Source organism: Phascolarctos cinereus, unplaced genomic scaffold (assembly GCF_003287225.1).
Source record: "Phascolarctos cinereus isolate Bilbo 61053 unplaced genomic scaffold, phaCin_HiC Scaffold_8;HRSCAF=390, whole genome shotgun sequence".
Classification (NCBI taxonomy): domain Eukaryota; kingdom Metazoa; phylum Chordata; class Mammalia; order Diprotodontia; family Phascolarctidae; genus Phascolarctos; species Phascolarctos cinereus.
Genome location: NW_027556291.1, coordinates 22,223,835 through 22,237,061, shown reverse-complemented (window position 1 = coordinate 22,237,061; position 13,227 = coordinate 22,223,835). Strand labels below are relative to the sequence as shown.

The 13,227-nt window shown below is 35.2% G+C and overlaps 1 protein-coding gene across 2 annotated transcripts in view; it reads right to left on the bottom strand.

The window, feature by feature from the left end:
• RPS6KA6 (ribosomal protein S6 kinase A6) overlaps positions 1 to 13,227 on the bottom strand; it is a 109,806-nt gene that overhangs the window by 29,384 nt on the left and 67,195 nt on the right. For both annotated transcript variants that reach the window (XM_020964555.2, XM_020964557.2), the window contains exons 12-18: positions 10,588 to 10,652; positions 8,125 to 8,227; positions 7,345 to 7,469; positions 6,667 to 6,792; positions 5,998 to 6,087; positions 5,208 to 5,366; positions 404 to 565 (exon numbers count right to left, since the gene is read on the bottom strand). In XM_020964555.2, the coding sequence (XP_020820214.2) occupies positions 404 to 565; positions 5,208 to 5,366; positions 5,998 to 6,087; positions 6,667 to 6,792; positions 7,345 to 7,469; positions 8,125 to 8,227; positions 10,588 to 10,652 (830 nt within the window). The remainder of the gene's footprint in view (positions 1 to 403; positions 566 to 5,207; positions 5,367 to 5,997; positions 6,088 to 6,666; positions 6,793 to 7,344; positions 7,470 to 8,124; positions 8,228 to 10,587; positions 10,653 to 13,227) is intronic.

Below are 13,227 nucleotides of genomic sequence, written 5' to 3'. Positions count from 1 at the left end.
ATTCTGGGCAAGTCACTTAACCCCAATTGCCTCACCAAAAAAAAAAAAAGAGGTTTCTTAATTCCTCTTTACTATTTGGGGCAGCTAGGTGGCACAGTGGATAAAGCACTTGCCCTGGAGTCAGGAGGACCTGAATTCAAATGTGATGTCAAATCAGACACTTGACACTTACTAGCTGAGTGACCCTGGGCAAGTCATTTAACCCCAACTGTCTCACCAAAAAAAAAAAAATAATAATAATAATAAAAATAAAAAATAAAAAAATAAATTGATCACATCTAATATGTTCAATTCATAGAAAAGAACACAAAGCAGAAACTAAACAAAATGCATCCCAATACCTCACACAATTTTACACATGGAAAATTCAGAATTATAAAACAATATATGATTTGAAGGCTACCTCAGGTGCTACAAAGTTGGCAGTATAGCATGGAGTTAAGAGAAGCCCATTTTCTCCTCGAAGTTGTTTAGCAAATCCAAAATCACAGATTCTAATAGAATCAGCATTAGTTGAGTCATCCATATATAAAATGTTACTAGGCTTAAGGTCTCGATGAACCACCTTGAAAATAAAATGAAAGACATTTTAAATGTTGGCTCCTAAAAAAGACATACAAAACAAAAATTCATGCTAAGTACTTTGAAAATTTAGAATTTCCCCATTTACAAGATTTTTAAGTCTCTTTTGGCAATGTGACTCTTTCACTGAGAAGTCTCAAAACTGGATTAACCAGAAAGTAGTTACCTACCATGATTTACCAAGGGCCCAAACTCTGCACATACTATGCTTACACACATCAAGTGCTAGCCTCCTCTGGCTATCTGCGTTCTTAGAAAATAAAATCTTATCCTCTGCCATCTTTGTTTAGGCCACTGCTGACCATTCTATTATGTCAACTCATACCTTCAATCACAATTTAGGTGATGGCTTATGGAATGAAAATGTTTGAAAACCATTTCTTTAGTGATATGTGATGTTTTAAAAGAGTAAAAACTATTCAACTCGTGTGTGTGTGTGTGTGTGTATGAAGTTCACGAAAAAAATCCTAATTTGACATCTAATACAGATTTAAAAAAAAATCATACAAGAGAAAGCGGGATTTCTGCTCAGAAGAATCAATGCTAGGTTACTCACAAGTAAATTATTCATTGCAACCCAGAAATTCTTGTCTATTATCAAATCAACATAACCCTGGGCTCAGGAGGGAGTAAGGCTTGGCAATGGAAAGGATGACTATTTCTGTATGTATGGTTCTTCTGATTCTATTCCTAAGTCAGGTTTTTAAAAAATTAGCCATGTGTATCAGAGAATTTTAGAGCTGGAAAGGGCCTTGGAAGTCTTCTGGTTCAATCCTCTCATATTACAGATGAGGAAATAAAGAGAGAGTTTCAATATTACACAGCAAATTAGTGGAAAAGCTAAGACCAGAACTCAGATCTCCTGATTTCTAATCCAAATGCCTTCCACCACAGAATGTTACTGCTGTTCAGTATTATTTCCCACACGACTTTCTTACATCAGTATGTATTAATCAATCAAATTTTGAACAATTTAAAGCATTTAATCATGTCTTCCTTGTAAAAACTAAGCCATGATTTCTTCTTAATTTATTTCAGGATGTTCCCTATATAACTACTCCTTTCTTGATGTCAGACTTTTAATAAAATCCCTCACAAACATAATTCCTTTAACTGACTGCATAATGGGAGGACAGGGACAGACTTCCAATCTCCCGCTGTCATTACTACAGACATCAGGAAGAGAGATGTGTAGAGAATGAAATAATACAGCCTCCCAACCAACAAGCGATGTGACTTCAGCCCCAATCTTATTACATAAGATGGAAATGTGCCACATATGCTCTCACACAATTCTTTTATGTTTCAATATTTAATTCAGAAGAGATTTAGGAAGGAATTTAAATAATAATTAGGTAAAAGCGTTATTTAACTGATTAAAAAGGAGTTAAACTAGGGCCCTCAGGCACAAAGCAGAGAATTAATAAGGCATATATGATTTCACTAATTCCTTAACCTTTCCAATATCACGAGCTCTATGAATATGATGCTCATAGAGTATCTAAGTGACATAAAATGTGATAGAAATTTGAAGTTATATTATATTCCATATAACTGAGGGAAAATATAAATTTAATTCAGAACTGTATTCCATCAACCCTCCCCCCCCCAAAAAAAAACAAACTGGGGAAAAAACCCACAAAACCCTGCTAAGGAAGCAGCACTGTACAAGAGAAACCCACTGTAGTTGAAGTCAGAAAGCTCTGCTTTGCCATTTACCACCTGAATGATCTCAGGCAAGTCATTTAACATTGCTAAGCTTTAGTTACCTCACCCATAAAATGAGGTGGAGGGGGCAGGAAATGGGGACTAAATCATCTCTCAAGTGTCTTCCAATTCTAAAATATTCTGCTCTTATTTCCACTAAGTTGATCTAACCATGTCACTCCCTGAGCTCAAAAGGCTTCTGGAGCTCTTCTTTATCTACCAAATAAATAAAGTTCAAATTCTTTGGCCTGGCATTGAAGGCCCTTCCTAATCTGACCCAACCTGCTTTCCCTAGTCTCATCCCCTACCTCTTTCCTCCATATCTTATTCTCCAGTTCAAATGGCCACTTATCATGCTAAGGAACTTTCCGCCCCCGGTCATCTCTGTGCCTCATGTAGTCAGTTCCTTCTACCAGGAACGTCTTTCCTCTTATCTTCATCTCTGCTTGCTAAAGTGCAATTCTTCAATGCTACCTCTTTCATGAAGCTGGAGTGATCAATCTTTCTCTTTAGAGCACCTATACGTTACTATTTGCACTTTTCTTATAGCACATTGTAGAATATTTATAAACATGTTTTATCTTCCCTATGAGATAAGAAGCTCTTTGAGAAGTAGAACTGTATCCTATTCAGCTTTCTATCCAATTCAATAACTATTTAAGTGCCTATTATGTGCCAGGTACTGTGCTAAGCACTACGGATACAAAAGAGGCAAAAGATAGTCTCTGCCTTCAGGGAGCTTACAGTCTAATGGGGGAGACAACATGCAAACAAATACATGCAAAATAATCCATATACAGGATAAACAGGAAATAATTAAAAGAGAGAAAGCACTGGAATTAAGAGGGGTTACAGAAGGTCTCCTGTAAAAGACGGGATTTTAGTTGGGACTTAAGTGGAGCCAGGGAGGTCAGGAGTCGGAGTGTAAGGGGAAGAATGTTCCAGGCATGGGGAACAGCCAGAGAAAATACTCAGAGACAAGAGATGGAATGTCTCGTTTGTGGAATAGCCAGGAGAACAGCGTCTAGTACAGTCCCTTGCATATATGTGGTGCAATGAAACTCCTTTGTTCACTTGACCCAATAACAGCCAAGGAAATTTAGGTGAAGAATATGTCCTCCAAAACGTGTATCTCCAGAAGCTACCCTTTCTTTTCGTAGCTAATTTGTTAATTATTGGTTCATGAGTTACACAAGCCCTTTGTCAATCTATTTCTATTTCAGTCTCTACAGCCTTTGAAGGTAAAGAGCTACACATTTACAAATAACTCTCAGAAGTCATGATTCCTCTGCTATGTTCTAAAATTACCTCCCCTTTCAAACTTCAAGATTTTTTTTTAGCTCTAGCATCTAAAAATCTGGTAAATAAATTTCCATTTGCTTTACCTATACCATTTTACAGATATGAACTATATCTCTACTTTAGCCTCCACCATTCTAGCCCCATGAGTCTTAATCTTTTTGGTCTCCCTTTCTGTGTAAGCTATTATAGCCAGTTTGAATATTTATTTCTGGATGTTTTGTCTCTTATGAAGCACAGAGAACATAATTATACACAGTATCCCAAATGGAAAATGATATTTGAATACATACACATTTCTCCTTCAAAACCTCAGTGTCCAAATGGAGTATTTTAAAACAAATTAAATCACATTAATAAGATGGACAATGAAAGACTACTTCGGAGGATGACAGAAGATCTAAGGCTCCCACCGGACTAAAAGTTCCCTAATTAGAAGGTCATAGAGAATTTGGAAATAAATTCAAAGAACTGTGCCACAATAAGTCAAGAGGTAAAAATAAGACCATTGAGGAAACAGATGTTAAGACTTTAGGCATGAAATATGCATTGCATTTTTGTTTCTAACTTTACTAATGCACTAGATCAGTCAGTCAGTCAATAAATATTTATTAAGTACCTACTGTATGTCAGGAACTGTGCTAAGAGTTGGGGATACAAGAAGGGACAGAAGATAGTCCCTTTGCTCAAGGAGCTCATAATCTAATGTGAGAGACAACAAATATGTACAAACAAGCTATATACAGGATAAAGAGGAAATAATTAAAAGACAGAAAAGTACTAAAATTAAAAGGAGTTGGGAAGCTTCCTTTGGAAAACGGGATTTTAGTTGGAACTTGAAACCAAGGAAGGCCAGTAGGTGATGAGGAGGGAAAGCCCTCTAGGCATGGAGGACAGAGATGAGAGATAGAGTATCTTATTTCTGGCAAGTCATTGGATTGAAGTATATGCGGTGGCAAATAAGGTATAAGAAGATGGAAGTGTGTGTGTGTGTGTGTGTGTGTGTGTGTGTGTGTGTGTGTGTGTACACTAGGTTATAAGGGCTTTGAATACCAAACAGAGAATTTCGTGTTTGATCCTGGAGGTGATATGGAGGCATTGGAGTTTTTTGAGTAGGGAGACGACACAGTAGACGACAGTGCAGTGGTTACCAGGCAAGTTCTAACGTTGATTTTTTTTGGGTAGCTAGGTGGCCCAGTGGATAGAGAGCACTGTGGCCTGGAGTCAGGAAGACCTGAGTTCAATCCAGGCCTCAGATGACTTACTGTGTGACCCTAGACAAGTCATTTCACCTCTGTTTGCCTCACTTTCCTAATCTGTAAAATGGGGATAATAATAGCCCCTATTTCTTCCAGTGAAAATCAAATGAGATAAAAACTGTAAAGTACCCAGTTACAAGTGCTTTATACATAGTGTTATATAAATGTTAGCTATCACTATTATCATTACTATTATTATTATTATTATTATTATTATTTAAATTGGATACAGGCACCTGCCTAGGAAGGTTTTACGGTGGAGGATGACTGAGCTGATTTGCCAAAGTGTCCCTTCCATCCTCTTGATTTTATACAAATACAACTGCCAAAATTGAATTGAATAAAATAACTTTGACTTACTCCTTGACAGTGAAGGTAGTCAACTGTTTTAGTTATTATATATAGTACATCACTAGCCTCCCGTTCTGAAAAATATTTTTCTCTGAGAATACGATCAAGTAGTTCTCCTCCCTTCATCAATTCAGTAACAAGGTAAACATATCTACCGTCATCATAGACCTGTTTAAAAAAAAAAAGGTGACTTATATTTTTATACTTGTTATCATTAATTCCTTTAAATCAATTGATAATCTGCTTCTTTCCCTTCTATTGAGAAACACAAAACTTTTGTTGCATTTATAATCAAGCGAAACAAATTATAGCAATGGCCATATCCCCTAAAAATGTCTTAGTTTGCACCCTGAAGCCATCACCTTTCTGTCAGGAGGCTTCATCATGAGTCTTCTCGATCTGTAGAATTCTAACACATTCATATAGCATAACTTGGTCATCCATTCTCCAATATTCTCTATTTAAAGATTCCTTGACCCTAGTTCCTAAAGACTACTGTTTAAACAAAAGTGATTCACCCAAAGGTTTGTGAGCCCTGTTTCAGGAAACTCAATACTAGTCTACATCAATGATGTGTAGCAACAGTTTGAACAGGGCAAAGATACTGGTCAGGTCTCAAACAACTGTGAATTGGCTTATATCATTATAATCCTCAGATTGTTCCAAGAAGCTTGTACATGCTGTTTGCAAAAGTCAGGTCTATTTATATACGACCTAACACAAAATAATTCATTAAGCATTCATCAGATTCACCAGATTGCTTAACATTCGTCAGATTTAAAAAAAAATTAATACCTACATCCTTCAAAGTGATAATGTTGGGGTGTTGTCCATAACGCATCAAAATCTCAATTTCTTCTGAAGGGTCTCTCTTACTTTTGTCAATGATCTGAGAAATAAGATGGGGAGAAGCTCAGGTAAATTAAAATTTTCATTTTCCTTATCATAAAAGCATCAAAAGGTATCTTGAAAACTTTTCAAATTATAGGGATGTAGGCATATTTTGTATCCAGAAATACCTCAAAAATAAGAGTAATCACAATATTTGTCTACATTTGAACAAAAAATAGATTTTCCTTTTATCTTATCCCATTTCTTTTAAAAATAAGGGTATAATAGTATTGATACAAACAGTACATTAGAAGATGTCTTTTGACACATAATTTCCTATTTACTTAAAACTGCTTTAAATGCTGATCCAAACAATTATTGAGTAGTTGCCAGGATTACTTTTCTCATCACAATATATTAGTTTTTGAAAGTACTATGTGTTTTAAAAGAATGAAAAATATGAAATTCATATTCTTCAAAAGAAACTCTTGGTAGAACCTATTCAGAAATGAGATGTGAACTCAGATTCCTCTCTGTTATTTTTTCTTCCTTCCCAACCACCCTGCCCCAGTGAGAACATAACTAAAGCAGATCATTCCAACTTAAAATATAGAAGAAAGAAATTTAGAGACAATACCTTCACTGCAAATTCCATGTTGGTAGCTATGTGTATACATCGCTTGCAAACAGAATAGGAGCCGACACCAATATCCTCCTTTGGTTCATACACATCATTAAATTGTGCACTGTTTCCATGTAATTGCTTTGAAAAAATATGGGAGAAAATTGATAATGCATTAAAAACCTATCTGTCCATGAAGGAGAATGGAAACTTGACCTCCCACAATTTTCTGTGTTTATTTCCTAACTTTGTGCTTAACAGAAACCTTAAAAATCATGCAAAAAAAACTGAGTTTGAAGAAAGCATATGTTCACAATATAAACAACTTAAACAAATGATGAACCAAGTTTAAATTACAGATACTCTGGATTCTTTAAACAAGACCAGTCAACAAACTTATAAAACCCTAACTATGCTTCGAGGCCAAAAGTAAACAAATCACTACAATGCACGGGTCATATTGCCTAGCTGTTGTTGTTTTGTTTGTTTTTTTAAGAACACCTTTTCATTTTTAAAGCATGACCATTTCTTGCCATTTTCCCCAATGTAAAGTTGAAAAAATAAAAATAAAATAAACCACTATTATAAATGGTACCTATAATATAGCTTGGCCATTGACATGTTTTAAAACTCTTTTTTACCCCAAAGAAATGATTAATCCTATAACTGGAAAAACAATTAGATGTGATTTACCTGTACTATTGGCAATATATTTGTGAGGGGAGAAATTTTCTGATCTTCTATGGCAGTAGTTGCAACAAAGCTAAATCCTTTGAAAAGCTGATGTGCATTAGCACTGGGTGGAACTCCAGGAGAATCTAGTTTTCAAGCACAAAAATTTCATAAAAATTTTCACAGCACACAATTATACTCTTTTTGGCTGAAGGTAAATCTTGATAAAAAATGCAACTCTACTATAAATAAAATGTATTCCATTAAAAAAATATAAGTCATGAATACAGAAGGTATTATTTCCTCTTTCAAACTCCCTTCACCAAAACAATGAAAAAACTAAGGAAATTCTACAACAAGATTAAAAAAAATATATTTACATTTCATGACCAGTCTTAGCCTTCTCCCTATCCCTTGCTCCTTTCTCTTCTAAATATCTCGTATTTAAAGATTCCTCTTGACACTAGTTCCTAAAGACTTTGGTCCAAACAACAGTGATTCGCTAAAAGGCTTCTGAGTCCTTTTTTGGAAAACACTATACTATCCCACAGCAATGATGGAGCTCATCTAGTTCTAAACAACTGGGAATTAACTCCTACCAGGATAATCCTCTCATTCTTCCAAGAAGCTTGTACATGCTGTATACAAAACCCAGGCATGTGTACATACGATTTAACACAAAACAATCCACTAAACATAATTATTTCACAATCAAACTTTGTATCCTTTTAACTTTTATCCAGGGAGTGAAAGACTGGTTTATTAATTAGACCTAACTTAATCCACATAAATGTATATTACCTTTGGGTGTTTTTGCAGTAAATTCAGGATCAAAACAAAAAGTATCTTCTGGCTTTCCAGAAGCAGGTTTGAATGGGGGTTGAATTTCTCTTCTATATAATTTCTAAAAGAAGCAGTATAGGGTAATGCAAAAATTTATTAACATGGACAAATTATTCTATTTTTCAAGTTAAAGAAGATAACAGTCACAGCTTAACCTTAACAAGTTACACAAAATGACAATATATTAAGAAGTACAAATGGAACACTGTGGGTTAGATTTATCAGATAAATTTCAATAGACTTCAAATATCTGCTAATAAAATAAGTTCATTAAACTTGGTAAATGATGTACTGAACTCAATGAGTAGGCCAAGGAACACAATGAGGATGGAGATGCTAAAGGCTGCATTTGCAAGAGATGAGAATATTCAATTTCAAATTTTATTAAAAACTGGTTTAACTCCCTAGTGATGACAACACATAACCATATGGTCATGCAGGAATAACTAACAAAATTCAAGGATTCTGAAATCAAAGGTTATCATACAAGCAGCATTTGTATAATATGAAATTCATTTATACTATGTGACACCTGAAAACTCAAAACACACTTAAAATCTCAAATATTTTCTGGGAATTTTTATGACCTAGGAACCATAAATGAGAACAGGCTGTTTTGTTTTCAGGTGAGGCATATTAAAGAAATCTCAAATTTAACCTTGTCCAACATTACAACTGGATAAAGTTTATTTTTCAGTGAAAGACACATAAAACAGCCTGAAGGCAGGGTAGGAAACATTTTTTTCTACTGAAGAACCACTGGTCTGTAGAACAAAATGATAGATCAGTTAAGTATAAAGCAACTTTTAGAGAGAAACAAACATCTTACTCATTTTCTTGTAAAATTAGAGAGTATATAAAGCCTTTAAATTAAAAAAAATACTTTTTGTTCTCTATTATAACTAGTTAAGTGAAAGAGACAGTGTAGGGAAGAAGGAAGTAGGGAAGGAGACAGAGAAATATTGACAGGGACAAAAACTGAAAGTGAAATTTTCATGGAATACTATTTATATCTTGCAGTCCTTTAAGATATTGTACTAACGACTTTTAAACTATGTTACATTTCTTTTTGCCTGTACAGGCATAAAAGTAGAGGCACTGCATTTTGGTACTTGCCCTGCAAGGCAGATGCAATTAAACCAAGGGGGCAGATGGTTTCTCGCTTCCATCCCCATCCTAGAGAGTTCACCAAAACATTCTTCACAGTTTGACAAACAGGCCATTCCAGCACAAAATTACACAAAATGCCTAAACGCTGCAGTGATAGATATTACACACACATTTCGGTTCATCAAGGGTCTGTGGTTTCACTGGAAGGAGAGCTCCCTGCACATAAGCAGACCACAACTCCTTCATGCCTATGTGGATAGTCTTTGAGTTGCTGAGGCCAATGCTCTGATAATAAGCCTTTCCGAACTTTGCTATGATGATTCTCACACAACAGACACAAAGTCCATTGCCGGGCCTATAAATTGAAGCTTGTCAAACTTGGTAGAACGTGCCAAGAGCTTGTGCTCCACTGGCAGAGCCTTCAAGAACCCAGGGTCACCTCCACGCCACGATGAGGCATCTGAGTAGCACTTTAGTGGAGGACTACATATATAGAAAGTGAAAATAAGAGTTGAGAGACAAAAACAACGAAATTAGATTTTCTAACTGAAGACCGCATATTTGGGGCCCTTAACTTCTTGAAAACTTTTCTAAATATAACATTTTATTAAAAACTCATATTACATTTTCATCTTTATCCCTCTTCTACTCAATCTAATAAGTAACAAATGATCCGCTGGATTTAAATAGCATCTTGCAATTCCATTACAGTACTTTTCTTTACAAAGTGTTTTCCACCTCACTCTTTCCTCCAGTGAGGAAGTCTAAATTACAGGAACAGGGTCAAAATTTTTAAGAGATTTAGAGCAGAGCAGAAAGTCTCAAACTGGAAGGTATCAGCTTAATACAATTTTGTTCTATATATAAAAGAACAGAGGCACAGTGAGCTTAAACACCTTACCCAAAGTCATACAACACAGTTAGTAAAGAGCAGGGCTGGGATTGGAGCCTAAGTCCCCAATTCTAAACTTAACTTCAATCCTCTCCATTATACTACACTAGATGTTGCCATGGATGGAAAATAAAATTTAGCACAAAAGATTCGCTCAAAGTCTACTAACGATGGATCTACTGCCCTACCAAGCCAAATAAAGCTGAACTAGTAAATATTCAAGCCAACAGTCACTTCATAATGTACCTGTAAGTTAAAATGTCACACTAGAATTTAAACCGAGTTTGAATTTATTACTTGGCAATGCCCACATATAATTATTTTCTTCCAATCTATTTTGTTCATATACTATAAAATTATCCTCTAACAAGAGCTAAAAAAGGTACTTATTAATTCAAACTACATTGCACTGTACTTACATTCCAGTCAACAGTCGAAAAGAAAAGATGTCTTTTGATTTCTTCAACTCCATCGGAACCAGCTCCTTTAAAAATGGAAATATTTTTTATTGGTATGACTTTCTTGTTCTTATTACTCCATTTTAACGATCTATTCTGTAGGTAAATCTTAAATCTCTCATTTGTAGGCAGTTATGGTGTATATACTTTTATCTGGCAGTCTATCACCTAGAATTTCTACACATCTATGGTACAATGTTAATGGATGTTCACAATCATTTTCGAGTGGCATTGTTGAAGATCCTGAAGTACCTTCTAAATCAGTAGAAGGCTTCAACTATCTTTAGTGTAGATTTGGCATTAAATATATTTTATTTGTTCTAAGTGAATACTCATAGCCAATGTACAGAGTAAGGAAACCTTAAAAATCAACTTAAATTTAAATATAATTTCATATGTGTGTGTGTGTGTATATATATATACATATATATATATATATATGTGTGTGTGTGTGTATATATATATATATATACACATAACATTAGAATGTAAACTCCTTACAAGTAGAGATCATTTTATTCTTTGTGTTTTTATCACTAGTGCCTAGCACATTACAGGTGCTTAAAAAATACTTGTTGATCTAATGGATATGGGAACAATGACTAGAATGTAGAAATGGAAAGGTAGACCTTGTTCAAAAGAAACATCAACAGAAAAGAGAGCAGAATTGTAAGTTAAGAAGGTAGACACCTATATGGAAATACACAAACTTAAGGGCAGAAATTAGTGGACAGTACTTGAGTGAAAGATAAAATAAATGATGCTTGTTTGTTGTGGAGGTGAATACTACAGACTGCCTGGTCGGATGGAGAATTCATCTAAACACTCCTTGGTCTCCTCTGTTAATTCATAATGTTTTGTTAATATGAGTCCTGGCAGAGAGGCAAGGTATAGTGTAGACAGCTCTTGGATATCTGATTCTACTAAAAAGAGAACTGAGACTTTTTTTTCACTTGTTTTGTTGTATTGACAATTTCACCATGCAAAAGGATTGAAAGTCAATGGCTATTCTGGATTTAACTCTAACCAACAAAGAAAAACTAGCTGGAAAGGTAGAAGTGTTAGGAATCTTAAGAAAAAATGATCATGCCATTTTAAAGTTCATAATGACAGAAAGAAGTGTGCACAAGGCATCATACCCTGGGCCTCAGGAAATCAGTAATACAAAAATTCAGAGAAGAGATGACTTCTGTCCAGATGAGCTATAAAAGAGAACAGCTAGAGAGAAAGTGTTTCTGAGCACTTTAAAAGAAAAAAGTCATCAGCAGTCAGCATGAGCTAAGAATACTAGTCTTACCAAGCATAGCTAAGAATACATGTAATACTAGTTCACATTTCCTTTCTGAAAGACCGAAACTGGTAGATCAGGGAAATGACAAAGACTAAGTGTATATGATGATTTCAGCAAGACATGAAAAATCTCAGTCTTCAAAGACAGGATAGAGAAATGTGGATCACTTGATTAAATGATTTTCTATCAGCTTGAAAAGGAGGGTCCAAAAAATGCTTTTTAATGGATTGATCTGAATCTAAAAGGACTCTAAATGGACTGCTACAATGGTCTATACTTTGACTTAAATTTCTCCAATTACCAGTGACCTCTGAAATGTCAAATGTAAAGGCCTCTTCTCAATGGCTTCTTCTCTTCTAGACCTCTCTGAAGCACCTACCATTTTTTGACTATCCTCTCCTCCATGATATTCTTTTTTCTGGGTTTTTGAGATTGTTCTCTTTCATTTCTCATCCTATTCATCTAAACACTCCTTGGTCTCCTCTGTTAATTTATAATCCATGCTATACGCACTGACTGTGAGTGTTCTATAAGACTATCCTGAGCCCTCTTTTGTTTTCTCTTGACAATCTTTCACTTGGTGCCTACATAAACTCCCAAGGAGTGAATTACCATCTCTATGCTGATGACTCCCAGATCTACATACCCAGACCCAGGCTCTTCCCTAAGCTGTAGTCCCATATCACCAACTGCCAAGTGGACCTACCATAATCCTGTAATTCAACCATACTGGATGAAATTATTATAGTTAGTATCAATTTCATTTCTGTTTCTGATTTCCTATTTTTGATTTTCAAGGGCTTGACCAGGGCTCATCTGTTTCAGTAGTGCATTATATCTTTTGTTATTTTTTAACTGATTCTGATCTTCTGACAAATCAATGGTCTGATTGACACATATCCTTGGCTCAGGAACAAGACACATATCTTGGCTCAGGGATAATGCCTAATCAATAACAAGTATTTTCCTTTCTGTAAAAACAAAATCAATTTCAATCTCTTACGGTGTTATTTGGTTCTCAACCTACCTAGCACCTACCAATTTTTCTCTTGAAGAATATAATCTATAAGTCTTTGTCCTCTCATATTCCTTCTTCCTGAGTCACACTTCCCTTTATATTTTCCCCCTTCTCACCTTTGTTCCCACCTTGGTATGGAAGTCATTAAGTATTAGAGTGCATGCTGATTTATTTTGGAGTGTTTTTTCAAGTCATTCATTGAATTTTTCTTCCATTTAATCCTTAGCAACCATCTTGGTGCATAGGCTGCAATTATTTTCATGGTAATATTTCTGTAGATATTTTTCATTAG